This window comes from Chelonia mydas, chromosome 14 (genome assembly GCF_015237465.2).
Source record: "Chelonia mydas isolate rCheMyd1 chromosome 14, rCheMyd1.pri.v2, whole genome shotgun sequence".
In the NCBI taxonomy this organism is placed as follows: Eukaryota; Metazoa; Chordata; order Testudines; family Cheloniidae; genus Chelonia; species Chelonia mydas.
In genome coordinates this window covers 43,265,212-43,283,085 of record NC_051254.2, presented here as the reverse complement: position 1 = coordinate 43,283,085, position 17,874 = coordinate 43,265,212, and the positions used below count along the sequence as shown (strand labels likewise).

The following is a 17,874-nucleotide window of genomic DNA, read 5'->3' as shown; positions in this document are numbered from 1 at the left end:
GAGACCTGGGGACAGACAGACGCACGGGGCATGTCTCCAAAGAGAGTCCTGCATTGCAAGGTTCCCCGCGGCCACCCCGCCTCCGTGGAGGGGTCGGCCCAGAGCGACCGGCACAAAACTCGGCGAGAGCTGAGCTGAGCCGGGAGGAGAGAGGGGGAAGGAAGAACAAATGACAGCAAGAGAGAAGGGGGTGAACCAAAGCCTCCATCAATGGAAAGATCCCCACTGACACCCCTCCAGCCCAACACAAACCTATACAGCCATCGATCACCATGTCATACGTCCATCCAGCCACGCATCTATCGCCATACTCACCCTGTCCCATTGCTCACAATGCCACCTGGCCACACATCTACCCTTGAATCCCCCAAAATACCCATCCATCCCCACACACACCCACCCACCCTACCGTCTGTATGTCCACCCTTCCATCCACCCCCACACAAATCCACCCACCCTCCCGTCTATCCGTCCACCCTTCCATCCACCCCCACACAAATCCACCCACCCTCCCGTCTATCCGTCCACCCTTCCATCCACCCCCACACAAATCCACCCACCCTCCCGTCTATCCGTCCACCCCCATATATATCCATTCATTACCATCGTCTCCATCCATCCGTCCATCCATCCATCCCCATACAAATCTATCCATTCAATTAACCTGCCCAAGACACATCGATCCAGCTGTCCGTCTATCCATCTATCCATCCATCCCCATCCACACTCCTCTCTCTACCCATTGAGTGGTCGGCAATCTGCTTATGGAGGCTGGAGGATTGGAAGTGTCTTCCTGGGAAGGTCCTGGCCCAGTGGTCGGCGTTTCTGACACTGCAAAGCAAAGCGGGGTGGGAAAGGGGCTGGTACCCTGGTTCCAGCTGCTGACCTGTGACGGCGTCGGTGGAGACGGGGCCGAGGCGCTTGCGGCCGGAGATGCCGTAGAGGTTGAACTTGTATTGGCGGGAAGGTGTCAGGTTAGCGACAGTGACAGTGCGGGATGCCCCGTCCATGGGCAGCGCCTGGGGTTTGCCCTCCGTGTCCTTGTACTGGAGGAGGAAGGAGTCAAAGGTCCCCTCCACAGTCCAGGAGAGCAGGGCGGAGTCGTGGGTGATGTTGGAGGCCGAGAGCTCCCCCAGGCTGGGCTGGGGGGCGGGTTCCTCCTCCCGCGGCGCCGCGGCTGGAACAGAGAGAGGGGGTGAAGGGCATGGCTAGCAGGAGCAGCTCGCTGGGTCCTTGAGGGCCAGGTTATTCCTAGGCCAGAGGGGATCAGCAGAGAGGATTAGCGTGGAGAGGGTGCAGGGAGCCCCACAGACTGGCCCCAGGACACCGACAGATGGACGGGGCATGTCTGCAAAGAGGATCCCACATTCCTGGGTTCTCCGCAGCCATCCCTCCCCATGGAGGGGTCGGCCCAGAGCGACCGGCACAAACCACGGGCAGAGCTGAGCTGAGACGGGAGGAGAGAGGGGGAAGGAAGAACAAATGACAGCAAGAGAGAAGGGGGTGAACCAAAGCCACCACCATCAAAGGAAAGATCCCCATTGACACCCATCCAGCCCCAGACACTCCTCCATCCATCCCTCCATCGCGATACACATCCCTCCCTCCATCCATCACTGTACCATCCACCCATCCATCCATGCATCTATCACCTTACCCACCCGGCCTTTCTTGTTGACTATGCGACCTAGCCACAGAGTTACACATACACATCTATAAATCAATCTCCCAAAACACCCATCCATTCCCACACACACCCACCCACCCTACCATCTGTACGTCCATCCATCGATCCCCATAAACATCCATCCACCAGTCTGTCCTTCTGTCCATCCCCATACACATCCACCCAGGCATGCATCCATCCACCAGTCGCCATGCACGCCTGCCCACCAGTCCGACTGTCCATCCATCAGCTACGCATCTGCCTACCCCCCCCATCCATTTGACCATCTCCATATACATCCATTCTTCTTTCTATGGACCCATTACCATCCCCTCCATCCATCCATCTCTATCCACCCGCAAAGACATCCTGTTAATTCATCCATCCATCCCTATACACATCTATCCATTCACTCAACCTGCCCCATGCACATCCATACAGCAGTCTGTCTATCCATCCATCCCCATCCGCACTCTTCACTCTACCCATTGAGTGGCTGGCAATCTGCTTGTGGAGGCTGGAGGCTTGGAAGTGTCTTCCTGGGAAGGTCCTGGCCCAGTGGACGGCGTCCCTGACACTGTAAAGCAAAGGGGTCGGGAGGGGACGGTACCCGGGTCCAGCTGCTGACCTGTGACGGCGTCGGTGGAGATGGGGCCGAGGCGCTTGCGGCCGGAGATGCCGTAGAGGTTGAACTTGTATCGGCGGGAGGGGGCCAGGTCGGCGACAGTGACCGTGCGGGATCCCCCGTCCACGGGCAGCGCCTGGGGGTTGCCCTCCGCGTCCTTGTACTGGAGGAGGAAGGAGTCAAAGTCCCCGGCCTGGACGGTCCAGGAGAGCAGGATGGAGTCGTGGGTGACACCGGAGGCTGAGAGCTCCCCCAGGCTGGGCTGGGGGGCGGGTTCCTCCTTCCGCGGTGCTGCGGCTGGAACAGAGAAAGGGGGCTGAAGGGCATGGCCAGCAGGAGCAGCTCGCTGGGTCCTGGAGGGCGGGGTTATTCCTAGGCCAGATGGGATCTGCAGAGAGGATTAGCGGAGGAAGGGTGCAGGGAGCCCAAGGGACCGCCCCAGGACCGGCCCCAGGACACAGCCGGATCCTGCTGCTGGGAAGGAGAAAGAGAAGAGGGTGATCCAAAGCCACCATCAATGGAAAGATCCCCATTGACACCCATCCAACCCCAGATGCTCCTCCATCCATTTCCCCATCACCATACGCACCCGTCCCTCCATCACCATACGCACCCATCCCTCCATCCATCCATCCATTCATCACTACACCATACGTCCATCCATCCACGCATTTATCACCTTACCCACCAGTCTTTCCTGCTGACAATGTGACCTAGCCACAGAGTTACACAGACACATCTGTAACCACCTTCCTGTATACAGCGCTATAAAATCCCTCCTGGCCAGAGGCAACATCCTGTGACCTGTAAAGGGTTGAGAAGCTCAGCTAACCTGGCTGGCACCTGACCCAAAGGACCAATAAGGGGACAAGATACTTTCAAATCTTGGGGCGGGGGAAGACTTTTGTTTTGTGCTCTTTGTTTAGGTGTTGTTCTCTCTTGGGACTGAGAGAGGCCAGACAGAAATCCATCTTCTCCAACCCATCCTAACCCAATCTCCAATATTGCAACCAGTAGAGGTAAGCCAGGCAAGGCGGGTTAGTTTATCTTTTGTTTCATGTGAATTTTCCCTGGGTTAAGAGGTAGGTTTATTCCCGTTTTCTGTAACTTTAAGGTTTTGCCCAGAGGGGGACCCTCTGTGTTTTGAATCTGAATACCCTGTGAAGTATTTTCCATCCTGATTTTACAGAGGTGATTTTTACCTTTCTTTTTTTTTAATAAAATCCTTCTTTTAAGAACCTGACTGATTTATCCATTGTTCCAAGATCCAGGGGTTTGGGTCTTTGATGATTTTGATGACCAATTGGTTAGGATATTATTCTCAAGCCTTCCCCAGGAAAGGGGTGTAGGGCTTGGGGGGATATTTTGGGGGAAGACGTCTCCAAGTGGGCTCTTTCCCTGTTCTTTGTTTAACACGCTTGGTGGTGGCAGCATAGGGTTCAAGGACAAGGCAAAGTTTGTACCTTGGGGAAGTTTTTAACCTAAGCTGGTAAGAATAAGCTTAGGGGGTCTTTCATGCAGGTCCCCACACCTGTACCCTAGAGTTCAGTATGGGGAAGGAACCTTGACACACATACACATCTACAAATGAATCACCTAAAATACCCATCCATCGCCACACACATCCACCCACCCTACCATCCGTACGTCCATCCATCCTTCCACAAACACATCCACCCACCCTTCCGTCCCTCCATCCCTCTCGATATATCCACATTTCTCTTTCTATCCATCCATTACCATCCCCTCCATCCATCAGTCCCTCTATCCATCCAACCAAATCGAAGCACTTCATCCATTCCTCCACACACACCCCCATCCATCCCCATACACACTCATCCATTCGTCTATCACCATACCAGCTGTCTGTCCAGCCACCTATGCATCCATCACCATATGCAACACAGTCCTTATGGCTGCCAGTATCACCTGCCAAAAGGGTTACACGTACATACACGTACACCTCAATGCGTGCATCTCCAAAAACAGACATCCATCGCCACACACATCCACCCACCTGCCTGTCCCTCTGTCCATCCCCATAAACATCCGCCCACCTGCCTGTCCATCCCTCCATCCCCATAAACATCCGCCCACCTGCCCATCCACCCATCCATCCCCATACACATCCACTCCTCTATCTATCCGACCATCCCCTCCATCCATCCATCCACCCCTGCAGACAGCCATTCATCTACCTTTGTATTCATCCATCTGTCTCCATACGCATCTGTCCATTCACTCAACCTGCCCCATAGACATCCACCCATCCACCCATCCATCCCCATCCACACTTTTCTCTCTACCCACTGAATGCCTGCAGTCTGCTTCTGGAGGTTGGAGGCTTGGAAGAATCTTCCTGTGAATGTCCCAGCCCAGTGTTTGGTGTCCATGTCACACTGCAAAGCAAAGGGGGCAGGAGGGAAGGGGCCAGCGCCCCTGGGAGCAGCTGCTCACCTGTGACGGCGTCGGTGGAGACGGGGCCGAGGCGCTTGCGGCCGGAGATGCCGTAGAGGTTGAACTTGTATCGGCGGGAGGGGGCCAGGTTGGTGACGGTGACCGTGCGGGATCCCCCGTCCACAGGCAGCGCCTGAGGTTTGCCCTCCGCGTCCTTGTACTGGAGGAGGAAGGAGTCGAAGGTCCCCTCCTCCACGGTCCAGGAGAGCAGGGCGGAGTCGTGGGTGACGTCAGAGGCTGAGAGCTCCCCCAGGCTGGGCCGGGGGGCAGGTTCCTCCTCCCGCGGCGCCGCGGCTGGAACAGAGAGAGGGGGTGAAGGGCGCAGCCAGGGTGGGAGGCAGCTCACCCGGTCCTTGCGGGACTTCATTATTCCTAGGCCAGAGGGGGTCCGCAGAGAGGATTAGCAGGGGGAGGGTGCAGGGAACCCACAGACCGGCCCCAGGACACAGCCGGATCCTCCTGCTGGGAAGGAGAGCTGGGGACAGATAGACGGGACGGGGCATGTCTGCAAAGAGCATCCCACGTTCCCCGGTTCCCCACAGCCATCCCGCCTCCGTCACAGGGTTGGACCAGAGTGACCGGCACATACCATGGTGAGAGCTGAGCTGAGACAGGAGGAGAGAGGGGGAAGGAAGAACAAACAACAGAGAAAGAGAAGGGGGTGAACCAAAGTCACCAGAGTCAATGGAAAGATCCCCATTGACACCCATCCACCCCCGGACACTCCTCCATCCATCCCTCCATCCCCATACACCCTCATCCATCCATCCATCCATCACCATACACACCCATCCATCCATCCATCACCATACACCCTCATCCATCCCTCCATCCCCATACACCCTCATCCATCCCTCCATCCCCATACACACCCATCCATCCCTCCATCCCCATACACACCCATCCATCCCTCCATCCCCATACACACCCATCCATCCATCACTACACCGTAGGTCTATCCATCCATGCATCATTCACCTTACCCACCTAGCCTTTCTTCATGACAATACGACCTAGCCACAGAGTTACACAGACACATCTACCACTGAATCCCCTAAAACACCCATCAATGCCCACACACATTGACCCACCCTACCGTCTGTACGTCCATCCATCCATCCATCCATCCACACACATATCCACTCACACTTCTGTCCATCCACCCGTGTATACATCTGCCCCCCTTTCTATCTGTAAGTCTGTCCATCCATCCATCCGCATGCACTTCCATCCACCCTCCAGACAGCCATCCCCATTCATATCCGCACACCCACCCATCCATCTATCCATCCACCCCTGTAGACAGCCATTCAACTACCTTTGTATTCATTCATCCATCCCCATACGCATCTGTCCATTCACTCAACCCGTCCCATAGACGTCCATCCATCCATCCCCATCCACACTCCTCTCTCTACACACTGAATGGCCGGCACTCTATTTCTGGATGCTGGAGACCTGGAAGCACCTTCTTGTGAATGTCTTGGCCCCGTGGTTGGCGTCAGTGTCACCCTGCTCACCTGTGACGGCGTCGGTGGAGACGGGGCCGAGGCGCTTGCGGCCGGAGATGCCGTAGAGGTTGAACTTGTATCGGCGGGAAGGGGCCAGGTTCGTTACGGTGACTGTGCGGGATCCCCCATCCACGGGCAGTGCCTGGGGTTTGCCCTCCGCGTCCTTGTACTGGAGGAGGAAGGAGTCGAAGTCCCCGGCCTGGACGGTCCAGGAGAGCAGGGCGGAGTCGTGGGTGACGTCGGAGGCCGAGAGCTCCCCCAGGCTGGGCTGGGGGGCGGGTTCCTCCTCCCGCGGCGCCGTGGCTGGAACAGAGAGAGGGGGGTGAAGGGGAAAGCCAGGGTGGGGGATGGCTCACTGGGACCTTGGGGGGCCGGGTTATTTCTAGCCAGAGGGAATCTGCAGGGAGGATTAGTGGGGGGAGGGTGCAGGGAGCCCCAAGGACTTGTCCCAGGACACAGCCGGATCCTGCTGCTGGGAAGGAGAGCTGGGGACAGACAGAGGAACGGGGCAAGTCTGCAAAGAGGATCCCACATTCCCAGGTTCCCTGCGGCCACCCCACCTCCGTGGGAGGGTTCAACAGAGAGCGACCGGCACAAACCTCCGTGAGAGCTGAGTTCAGACAGAGGGAAGGAAACAGAAACGAGACAGAAAGAAAAGGAGGTGAACCAAAACCACCAGTGTCAATGGATGACACCCATGCAGCCCCAGACACTCCTCCATCCATTCCTCCATCCCCATACACATCCATCCATCCATCGGTCCATCACTATACCATACATTCATCCATCCATGCATCTATCACCTTACCGACCCTGTCTTTGTAGTTGATAATGCAACCTAGCCACAGAGTTACAAAAATACAGGTACCCATGAATCCCCCAAAACATCCATCCAACCACTCTACCGTCTGTACGTCCATTCATCCATCACCAAACACATCCACCCAGCCTTCTGTCCATCCGTCTATCCATCACTTGCCATACACACACGCACCAGTCTGTCTGTCCATCCATTCCCCTATGCATCCGCTCACCTGCCGGTCCATCCATCCATCCATCCATCCCCCTACACATCCACCCACCCACCCAACCATCTGTCCATCCCCATATATATCCATTCTTCTATCTATCCATCCGTTACCATCCCCTCCATCTGTCCATCCATCCATCTCTATCCACCATCATAGACAGCCATCCATCTACCTATTAATTCATCCATCCGCCCCATACACATCTATCAATTCATGGAGGCTAGGTCCATCAATGGCTATTAGCCAGGATGGGCAGGGATGGTGTCCCTGGCCTCTGTTTACCAGAAGCTGAAATGAGCGACAGGGGATGGATCACTTGGTGATTCCCTGTTTCGTCCATTCCCTCCGGGGCACCCGGCATTGGTCACTGTCAGAGGACAGGATACTGGGCTAGATGGACCTTGGTCTGACCCAGTAGGGCCATTCTTATGTTCTTATCCATTCACTCAATCTGCCCTATACACATCCATCCAGCTGTCTGTCTATCCCTCCATCCATCCACGCATCCATCCCCATCCACACTCCTCTCTGTACCCATTGAATGGCCGGCAATCTGCTTGTGGAGGTTGGAGGATTGGAAGTGTCTTTCTGAGAAGGGCTTGGCCCAGTGGACGGTGTCTCTGACACTGGAAAGCAAAGGGGGCGGGAGGGGACGGAGCCGACACCCCCGGGTCCAGCCGCTGACCTGTGACGGTGTCGGTGGAGATGGGGCCGAGGCGCTTGCGGCCGGAGATGCCGTAGAGGTTGAACTTGTATCGGCGGGAGGGGGCCAGCTTGGTGACGGTGACCGTGCGGGATCCCCCGTCCACGGGCAGCGCCTGGGGGTTGCCCTCCGCGTCCTTGTACTGGAGGAGGAAGGAGTCGAAGTCCCCGGCCTGGACGGTCCAGGAGAGCAGGGCGGAGTCATGGGTGACGTCGGAGGCCGAGAGCTCCCCCAGGCTGGGCTGGGGGGCGGGTTCCTCCTCTCGCGGCGCTGCGGCTGGAACAGGGAGAGGGGGTGAAGGGTGCAGCCGGGGTAGGGTCCGCTTTCCAGGTCCTTATGGGGCCGGGTTATTCCTAGCCTAATGGGATCTGCAGAGAGGATTAGTGGGGGGGAAGGTGCAGGAAAACCACAGACCAGCCCCAGGACACAGCCAGATCCTGCTGCTGGGAAGGAGATTTGGAGACAGACAGATGGATGGGGCATGTCTGCAAAGATGATCCCACATTCCCAGGTTCCCGGCGGCCACCCGCCTCCGTGGAGGGGTTGGGCGAGAGCAACCAGCACAAAACACGGTGAGAGCTGAGCTGAGACAAAAGAGGAGAGAGAGGGAAGGAAGAACAAATGAGAGAGAAAGAGAATGGGGTGAACCAAAGCCTCCGTCAATGGAAAGATCCCCACTGACACAAAATCATCCCCAACCACTCCTCCATCATCTGCATACACACCCAACCATCCATCCCTCCATCTCCTCATCCATCCAGCCCCATACCATGTGTCCGTCCATCCATACATCTGTCAACATACACACCCTGTCCCTATTGCTGAAGATCCTTTCATGGCTTGAGAACTGCTTAAAAGACACAGAACAAAGGGTAGGAATAAAGGGTCAATTTTCAGAATGGAGAGGGGTAACTAGTGGTGCTCCCCAAGGGTCAGTCCTAGGACCAATCCTGTTCAATTTATTCATAAATGATCTGGAAAAGGGGTAAACAGTGAGGTGGCAAAGTTTGCAGACGATACTAACCTGCTCAAGATAGTTAAGACCAAAGCAGACTGTGAAGAACTTCAAAGAGATCTCACAAAACTAAGTGATTGGGCAACAAAATGGCACTGAATGACCAGAACCCAGCTTGTGGAGGCCGGGGGCTTGGAGGCCTGGCCCAGTGGTCGGCGTCCCTGACACTGCAAAGCAAAGGGGGCGGGAGGGAAGGAGCCGGCGCCCCGGGTCCAGCCGCTGACCTGTGACGGTGTCGGTGGAGACGGGGCCGAGGCGCTTGCGGCCGGAGATGCCGTAGAGGTTGAACTTGTATCGGCGGGAGGGGGCCAGCTTGGCGACAGTGACCGTGTGGGATCCCCCGTCCACGGGCAGCGCCTGGGGTTTGCCCTCCGCGTCCTTGTACTGGAGGAGGAAGGAGTCGAAGGTCCCCTCCTCCACGGTCCAGGAGAGCAGGGCGGAGTCGTGGGTGACGTCGGAGGCCGAGAGCTCCCCCAGGCTGGGCTGGGGGGCGGGTTCCTCCTCCCGCGGCGCCGCGGCTGGAACAGAGAGAGGGGGGTGAAGGGCGCGGATGGGATGGGAAATGGCTCACTGGGGCCATGAGGGGCTCAGTAATTCCTAGCCAGAGGGGATCTGTACAGAGGATTAGCAGGGACAAGGTGCAGGGAGCCCCAAGGACCGTCCCCAGGACACAGCTGGTTCCTGTTCCTGGAAAGGAGAGCTGGGGACAGAAAGATGGATGGGGCATGTGTGGAAAAAGGATCCCACTTTTCCGGGTTCCCCGCAGCCAGCCCACCTCCATGGACGGGTTGGCCCAGAGCGATCAGCACAAACCTCAGTGAGAGTTGAGCTCAGACGGGAGGAGAGAGGGGGAAGGAAGAACAAATAAGAGAGAAAGAGAAGTGGGTGAACCTAAGTCACCAACATCAATGGAAAGATCCCTGCTGACACCCATCCATCCCCAACCACTCCTCCCTCTGTTCCTGTACGCACCGATCCATCCCATACATATCTACCCACCTTTCCATCTGTCCATCCATCCATCCACCCCCATACATCTCTACCCAGCTGTGACGAAGCGGAACTGTTCTTAATGTTTCCTCTGAATATTGTGGGGGTGCCTCAGTTTTCCCTAGGCAGTTCTTAAGTCTCTAGGGGGTGGGATAAGGGTGTATGATCGTTGCAGAGCCCTAGAGGGCAGGTGTGTGCAGGGGTCTGGACACAGAGAATGGCCGACACCCTGTTTCCTGGCCACTGATGGCCTGGGCCCTTCCCCCCTGCAAGGTGAGAGCTAAAGGGTTGGAGAACAAAGGAATCCGGTGCCCTCCTGTCCTGGGAAAGGGAAACGCCCAGAGGAAGAGGGACTGGAGGGAGTTTCAGTTTGAGGCTAGCTGGGACATGGAGTGAAGGGCAGACGGGGTTGTCTGGCTCACTGCCCCCCAAAATGGACCCGGCTGAGGGGTCCTGTTCTCTGCACCTACAAGCTCTGTGTTAGACCATGTTCCTGTCGTCTAATAAACCTTCTGTTTTCCTGGCTGGCTGAGAGTCACCTCTGACTGCGGAGTTGGGGGGCAGGACCCTCTGGCTTCCCCAGGACCCTGCCTGGGCGGACTCGCTGGGGGAAGCACCTGGAGGGGCAGAGGAGGCTGGAGGCTCTGAGGTCAGACCCAGGAAGGTGGAGCTGGGTGAGCTGTGTGTCCTGCAGAGAGGCTGCTCCCCGAGAGGAGACTGCCCCAGAGTACTGCCCGGCTTCGTAGGGAGCAGTTCCCGAGCATCGCCCGGGGACTCCGTGACACCAGCCTTCTATCCATCCCTCCATCCACCCCCATACATATCTGCCCACCTGCCCGTCCATCCATACAAATCCATTCCTCTATCTACCCATCGATGACCATCCCCTCCATCCAACCCCTGTAGACACCCATCCATGTACCTATCTGTTCATCCATCTGTTTCCATAAACATCATTCCAAACACTCAACCTGTCCCATGCACACCCATCCAGCTGTCTGTCTGTATATCCATCCATCCATCCATCCATCCACCCCCGTGCCTATCCACTCTCCTCTCTATCCACTCTCCTCTCTATCCAGGAGGCTTCAAAGCATCTTCTTGGGAACGTCCTGGCCCAGTGTTCAGCATCCATGTCACACTGGAAAGCAAAGGGGGCCGAAGGGGATGGAGCCGCGCCCCCGGAGCAGCCACTGACCTGTGACGGCGTCGGTGGAGACGGGGCCGAGGCGCTTGCGGCCGGAGATGCCGTAGAGTTTGAACTTGTATCGGCGGGAGGGGGCCAGGTTGGCGACGGTGACGGTGCGAGATCCCCCATCCATGGGCAGCGCCTGGGGTTTGCCCTCTGCGTCCTTGTACTGCAGGAGGAAGGAGTCGAAGTCCCCGGCCTGGACGGTCCAGGAGAGCAGGATGGAGTCGTGGGTGACGTCGGAGGCCGAGAGCTCCCCCAGGCTCGGCTCGGAGGCGGGTTCCTCCTCCCGCGGCGCCGCGGCTGGAACAAAGAGGAGGGTAAGGGCATGGTTGGGGAAGAGGGCGGCTCACCAGGTCCTTGGGGGGCCGGGCTGTTCCTAGCAAAGGGGATCAGCAGAGAAGATTAGTGGGATGTGGGTGCAGGGAGCCCTAGAGACCAGCCCCAGGACACAGCTGGATCCTGCTGCTGGGAAGGAGAGCTGGGAACAGACAGATGAACGGGGCATCTCTGCAAAAAGGATCCCACATCCCCGGGTTCCCTGAAGCCATCCCGCCTCCATGGAGGGGTCGGCCCAGATCAACCGGCACAAACCACGGTGAGAGCTGAGCTCAGATCGGAGGAGAGAGGGGGAAAGAAGAACAAATGAGAGAGAAAGAGAAGGGGGTGAACCAAAGCCACCACCATCAATGGAAAGATCCCCATTGACACCCATCCATCCCCAACCACTCCTCCATCTATCCCTGTACGCACCCATCCATCCACCCGTCCATGCATGCATCACCACACCCAACCCAGCCCTTGTGGCTGCTGGAACTACCTGGCAGAAGGGATACACATACACATCTACCCGTGCATCCCCCAAAACCCCCATCCACCCCCATACATATGTACCCACACTTCCGTCCATCCATCCATCCTCCCCCATACATGTCTACCCGTGCTTCCCTCTAAACCCCCATCCAGCCCCATACATATGTACCTACCCTTCCGTCTGTCCGTCCCTCCATCCATCCATCCACTCCCATACATATCTACCAACCCTTCCATCTCCCTGTGCATCTATCCACCCCCATATCTACCCACCCTTCCGTCTGTCCGTCCATCCATCCATCCACCCACCCACCCCCATACATATCTACCTACGCTTTCATCTCCCTGTGCATCTATCCACCCCCATATCTACCCACCCTTCCGTCTGTCCATCCATCCACCCCATACATATCTACCCGTGCTTCCCCCAAAACGCCCATCCACCCCCATACATATGTGCCCACCCTTCTGTCTGTCCATCCCTCCATCCATCCATCCACTCCCATACATATCTACTCACCCTTCCGTCTATCCATCCATCCATCCCCATACATATCAACCCACCCTTCCATCTGTCTGTGCATCTATCCACCCCCATACACATATACCCACCCTTACATCCATCCATCCCTCCATCCACCCCCATACATATCTATGTACCCTTCCATCTGTCTGTCCATCCATCCACCCCCATACATATCTACCCACTCTTCTGTCAGTCCATACGTGAATCCACCCCGCTACATATCTACCCAGCTTTCTGTCCATCCATTCATCCATCCCCATACATATCTGCCCACCTGCCCGTCCATCCATCCATCCCGCCTCCATACATATCCATTCCTCTATCTACCCATCGATGACCATCCCCTCCATCCCTCCATCCAATCCTGTAGATACCCATCCATGTACTTATCTGTTCATCCATCTGTTCCCATACGCATCATTCCAGTCACTCAACCTGTCCCATCCACACCCATCCAGCTGTCTGTCTGTATATCCATCCATCATTCCATCCACCCCCGTGCCTATCCACTCTCCTCTCTATCCATTGAATAGCGGTAATCTAGTAGTGGAGGCAGGAGGCTTCGAAGCATCTTCTTGGGAACTTCCTGGCCCAGTGTTTGGGGTCCACGTCACACTGGAAACCAAAGAGGGCGAAGGGGACGGAGCCGCTCCCCCAGAGCAGCTGCTGACCTGTGACGGCGTCGGTGGAGACGGGGCCGAGGCGCTTGCGGCCGGAGATGCCGTAGAGGTTGAACTTGTATCGGCGGGAGGGGGCCAGGTTGGCGACGGTGACGGTGCGGGATCCCCCGTCCACGGGCAGCGCCTCGGGGTGCCCTCCGCATCCTTGTACTGGAGGAGGAAGGAATCGAAGTCCCCGGACTGGACGGTCCAGGAGAGCAGGGCGGAGTCGTGGGTGATGTCGGAGGCCAAGAGCTCCCCCAGGCTGGGCTGGGGGGCGGGTTCCTCCTCCCGTGGCACCGCGGCTGGAACAAAGAGGAGGGTAAGGGCATTGCTGGGGAGGAGGGCGACTCACCAGGTCTTTGTGGGGCCGGGCTGTCCTAGCCAAAGGGGATCAGCAGAGAAGATTAGTGGGATGAGGGTGCAGGGAGCCCTCGAGACCAGCCCCAGGACACAGCTGGATCCTGCTGCTGTGGAAGGAGAGCTGGGGACAGACAGATGGACGGGGCATCTCTGCATAGAGGATCCCACATCCCCAGGTTCCCTGCAGCCACCCCCGCCTCCATGGAGGGGTCGGCCCAGATCAACAGGCACAAACCACGGTGAGAGTTGGGCTGAGAAGGGAGGAGAGAGGGGGAAGGAAGAACAAACCAGGGAGAAAGAGAAGGGGGTGAACCAAAGCCACCAACATCAATGGAAAGATCCCCATTGACACCCATCCATCCCCAACCACTCCTCCATCCATCCCTGTAAGCACCCATCCATCCACCTGTCCATGCATGCATCACCACACCCAACCCAGCCCTTGTGGCTGCTGGAACTACCTGGCGGAAGGGATACACATACACATCTACCCGTGCATCCCCCCAAACCCCCAGCCACCCCCATACATATGTACCCACCCTTCTGTCCATCCATCCATCCTCCCCCATACACATCTCTCCACCCTTCCGTCCATCCATCCATCCTCCCCCATACATGTCTACCTGTGCTTCCCCCAAAACCCCCATCCAGCACCATACATATTTACCCACCCTTCCGTCTGCCTCTGTATCTATCCATCCCCATACATATCTACCCACCCTTCTGTCTGTCCTTCCACCCATTCACCCCCCATGTATACACACCATCCATCCATCCATCTACACCCATTCATCTCTACCCAGACTTCCGTCTGTCTGTCCATCCATCCATCCCCATACATATCTGCCCACCTGCCCGTCCATCCATCCATCCCCATACAAATCCATTCCTCTCTCTACCCATCGATGACCATTCCCTCCCTCCTCCATCCACCCCTGTAGATACCCATCCATGTACTTATCTGTTCATCCATCTGTTCCCATACACATCATTCCAGTCACTCAGCCTGTCCCATGCACACCCATCCAGCTGTCTGTCTGTATATCCATCCATCCATCCATCCACCCCCGTGCCTATCCACTCTCCTCTCTATCCACTGAATGGCGGTAATCTGGTAGTGGAGGCAGGAGGCTTGGAAGCATCTTCTTGGGAACGTCCTGGCGCAGTGTTCGGCGTCCACGTCACACTGGAAACCAAAGGGGGCCGAAGGGGACGGAGCCGCTCCCCCAGAGCAGCTGCTTACCTGTGACGGTGTCGGTGGAGACGGGGCCGAGGCGCTTGCGGCCGGAGATGCCGTAGAGGTTGAACTTGTATCGGCGGGAAGGGGCCAGGTTGGCGACGGTGACGGTGCGAGATCCCCCATCCATGGGCAGCGCCTGGGGGTTGCCCTCCGCGTCCTTGTACTGGAGGAGGAAGGAGTTGAAGTCCCCGGACTGGACGGTCCAGGAGAGCAGGGCGGAGTCGTGGGTGACACTGGAGGCCGAGAGCTCCCCCAGGCTGGGCTGGGGGGCGGGTTCCTCCTCCCGTGGCACCGCGGCTGGAACAAAGAGGAGGGTAAGGGCATTGCTGGGGAGGAGGGCGACTCACCAGGTCTTTGTGGGGCCGGGCTGTTCCTAGCCAAAGGGGATCAGCAGAGAAGATTAGTGGGATGAGGGTGCAGGGAGCCCTCGAGACCAGCCCCAGGACACAGCTGGATCCTGCTGCTGGGAAGGAGAGCTGTGGACAGACAGATGGACAGGGCATCTCTGCAAAGAGGATCCCACATCCCCAGGTTCCCTGCAGCCACCCGCCTCCATGGAGGGGTCGGCCCAGATCAACCGGCACAAACCACGGTGAGAGTTGGGCTGAGACGGGAGGATGAGAGGGGGGAAGGAAGAACAAACCAGGGAGAAAGAGAAGGGGGTGAACCAAAGCCACCAACATCAATGGAAAGATTCCCATTGACACCCATCCATACCCAACCTCTCCTCGAAACACATCTACCCACCCTTCCGTCCATCCATCCATCCACCCCCATACACATCTACCCAACCGTCCATCCATCCGTCCATCCATCCATCCATCCCCGTACACATCTACCCATCCGTCCGTCCATCCATCCATCCACATCCACATCTACCCATCCATCCCTCCATCCGTCCATCCATCCATCCATCCCCGTACACAGCTACCCATCCGTCCGTCCATCCATCCATCCACCCCCATACACAGCTACCCAACCGTCCATCCATCCATCTATCCATCCACCCCCCATACATATCTACCCACCCTTCCTTCTGTGCGTCCATCCATCCCCTCCAATACATATGTACCCACCCATCCATCCATCTATCCATCCACATCCATACATATGTACCCTTCTGTCGTTCCACCCCCCTCATCTACCCCATCCATATGTATCCACCCTTCCATCAGTCATAGAATCATAGAATATCAGGGTTGGACGGGACCTCAGGAGGTCATCTAGTCCAACCCCCTGCTCAAAGCAGGACCAATCTCCCATTTTTTGTCCCAGATCCCTAAATGGCCCCCTTAAGGATTGAACTCACAACCCTGGGTTTAGCAGGCCAATGCTCAAACCACTGAGCTACCCCTCCCCAAATTCACCCATCCCCATTCCTCTATCTATCCATCGATGGCCATCCCCTCCATCAATCCATCCACCCACGTAGACACTCATCCATCTAACTATCTGTTCATCCATCTGTTCCCATACACATCATTCTATTTGCTTAACCTGTCCCATGCAGACAGCTGTCTGTCTGTCTGTCCATTCATCCATCCACCCATCCCTATCTACTCTCTTCTCTCTATCCATTGAATGGCCAGCAGTCTAGTTATGGACGGACGGACCACTGGACGGACAGATGGACTTGGGGATGGACGGATGAGTGGACAGGTGGATGGATGGATGGATGGACGGATGCTCTCGTCCCTCCACGCTGCTTCCACACTCAATCCTTGCTGCTTTCCCTCCTTTGCTCATCTTCCTCTCTCATTTCCTTGGAAGCATCTTCTTGGAAGGTCCAGTTGATCAGTGTCCCCACCACACTGCAAAGCAAAAGGGGGCATGAGGGGAAGGGGCCGGCGCCCCGGGTCCAGCCACTGACTGTGGACGGCGTCGGTGGAGACGGGGCCGAGGCGGCTTGCGGCCGGAGATGCCGTAGAGGTTGAACTTGTATCGGCGGGAGGGGCCAGGTTGGCGACGGTGACCGTGCGGGATCCCCCGTCCACGGGCAGCGCCTGGGGTTTGCCCTCCGCGTCCTTGTACTGGAGGAGGAAGGAGTCGAATTCCCCGGCCTGGACGGTCCAGGAGAGCAGCGCGGAGTCGTGGGTGACGCCGGAGGCCGAGAGCTCCCCCAGGCTGGGCTGTGGGGGGGGTTCTGATTGGTGCTGGCAGGGAGAGGGCAGGAGGGATGGTCCCATCAGTTCTGGGTCAGGGTGGGGACAAGGGTGTGGGGTGGGGGAAGGGGAGTGGAGAAGTGGGGTGGGATCGCTGCGTGTGTCTGCCCCGCGTCTGTTTGCCATCTTTCCCATGCCATCGCTTTGGTTCTCTCCCCGCATCGCTGCCGTGAGTGATTCGTCCCTTTTCCTTTCTCCCTGCCACACTCTCCACCGCGCCTTGCTTCCGGTCACGGCCCGTCCCTCCCTCAGGCTCCTGCCGTTCCCGGCCACTCTCCCTTGTCGCTGTCTCCTTCTTCCTCTCCTCCACGCTGGCAGCCGGGTCTCCCCTTTCCTCCAGCACATTTCTCTTTAGTCTGTCGCGCTTCCTACTGTCACCGTCGCCCGCAGTCACCCCCCCCCCCGCCCTTCACTCGTTTCCCTTCTTCTGTTTCTTTCCTTTGTCCCTTTCTTCCCTTCACCCTCCGTCCATCGGCACACACCTCCCTTTCTCTGCCACCTTCTTTCTGTTTTCCTACGGGGGCCGCTCCTTGCTCCCTCCCTGCCTCGTTGAAGGGGAGTTAGGGGCTGGTGGATTAGAGCAGGGGGGCTGGGAGCCAGGACTCCTGGGTTCTCTCCCGGCTCAGAGAGAGGAGTAGGCACTGGTGGGTTAGAGCAGGGGGGCCGGGAGCCAGGACTCCTGGGTTCTCTGCCCGGCTCTGGGAGAGGAGTGGGAGCTGGTGGGTTAGGGCAGGTGGGCCGGGAGCCAGGACTCCTGGGTTCTCTCCCAGCTCTGGGAGGGGAGTGGGAGCTGGTGGGTTAGAGCAGGGGGGCTGGGAGCCAGGACTCCTGGGTTCTCTGCCCGGCTCAGGGAGAGGAGTGGGAGCTGGTGGGTTAGGGCAGGTGGCCGGGAGCCAGACTCCTGGGTTCTCTGCCTGGCTCTGG

At 57.5% G+C, this 17,874-nt stretch overlaps 1 protein-coding gene across 1 annotated transcript in view; it reads right to left on the bottom strand.

Annotated features, from left to right (window-relative positions):
- Window positions 1-16,974, bottom strand: part of LOC102946450 (tenascin-X) — an 82,626-nt gene extending 65,652 nt beyond the window's left edge. Inside the window, 11 exon segments of the mRNA XM_043527624.1 lie at window positions 887-1,177; window positions 2,295-2,588; window positions 4,749-5,042; window positions 6,269-6,562; window positions 7,976-8,269; window positions 9,233-9,526; window positions 11,197-11,490; window positions 13,198-13,338; window positions 13,341-13,490; window positions 14,792-15,085; window positions 16,659-16,974. Of these exon segments, the coding sequence (XP_043383559.1) occupies window positions 887-1,177; window positions 2,295-2,588; window positions 4,749-5,042; window positions 6,269-6,562; window positions 7,976-8,269; window positions 9,233-9,526; window positions 11,197-11,490; window positions 13,198-13,338; window positions 13,341-13,490; window positions 14,792-15,085; window positions 16,659-16,974 (2,956 nt within the window).
- Window positions 16,975-17,874: the final 900 nt, after the last annotated feature.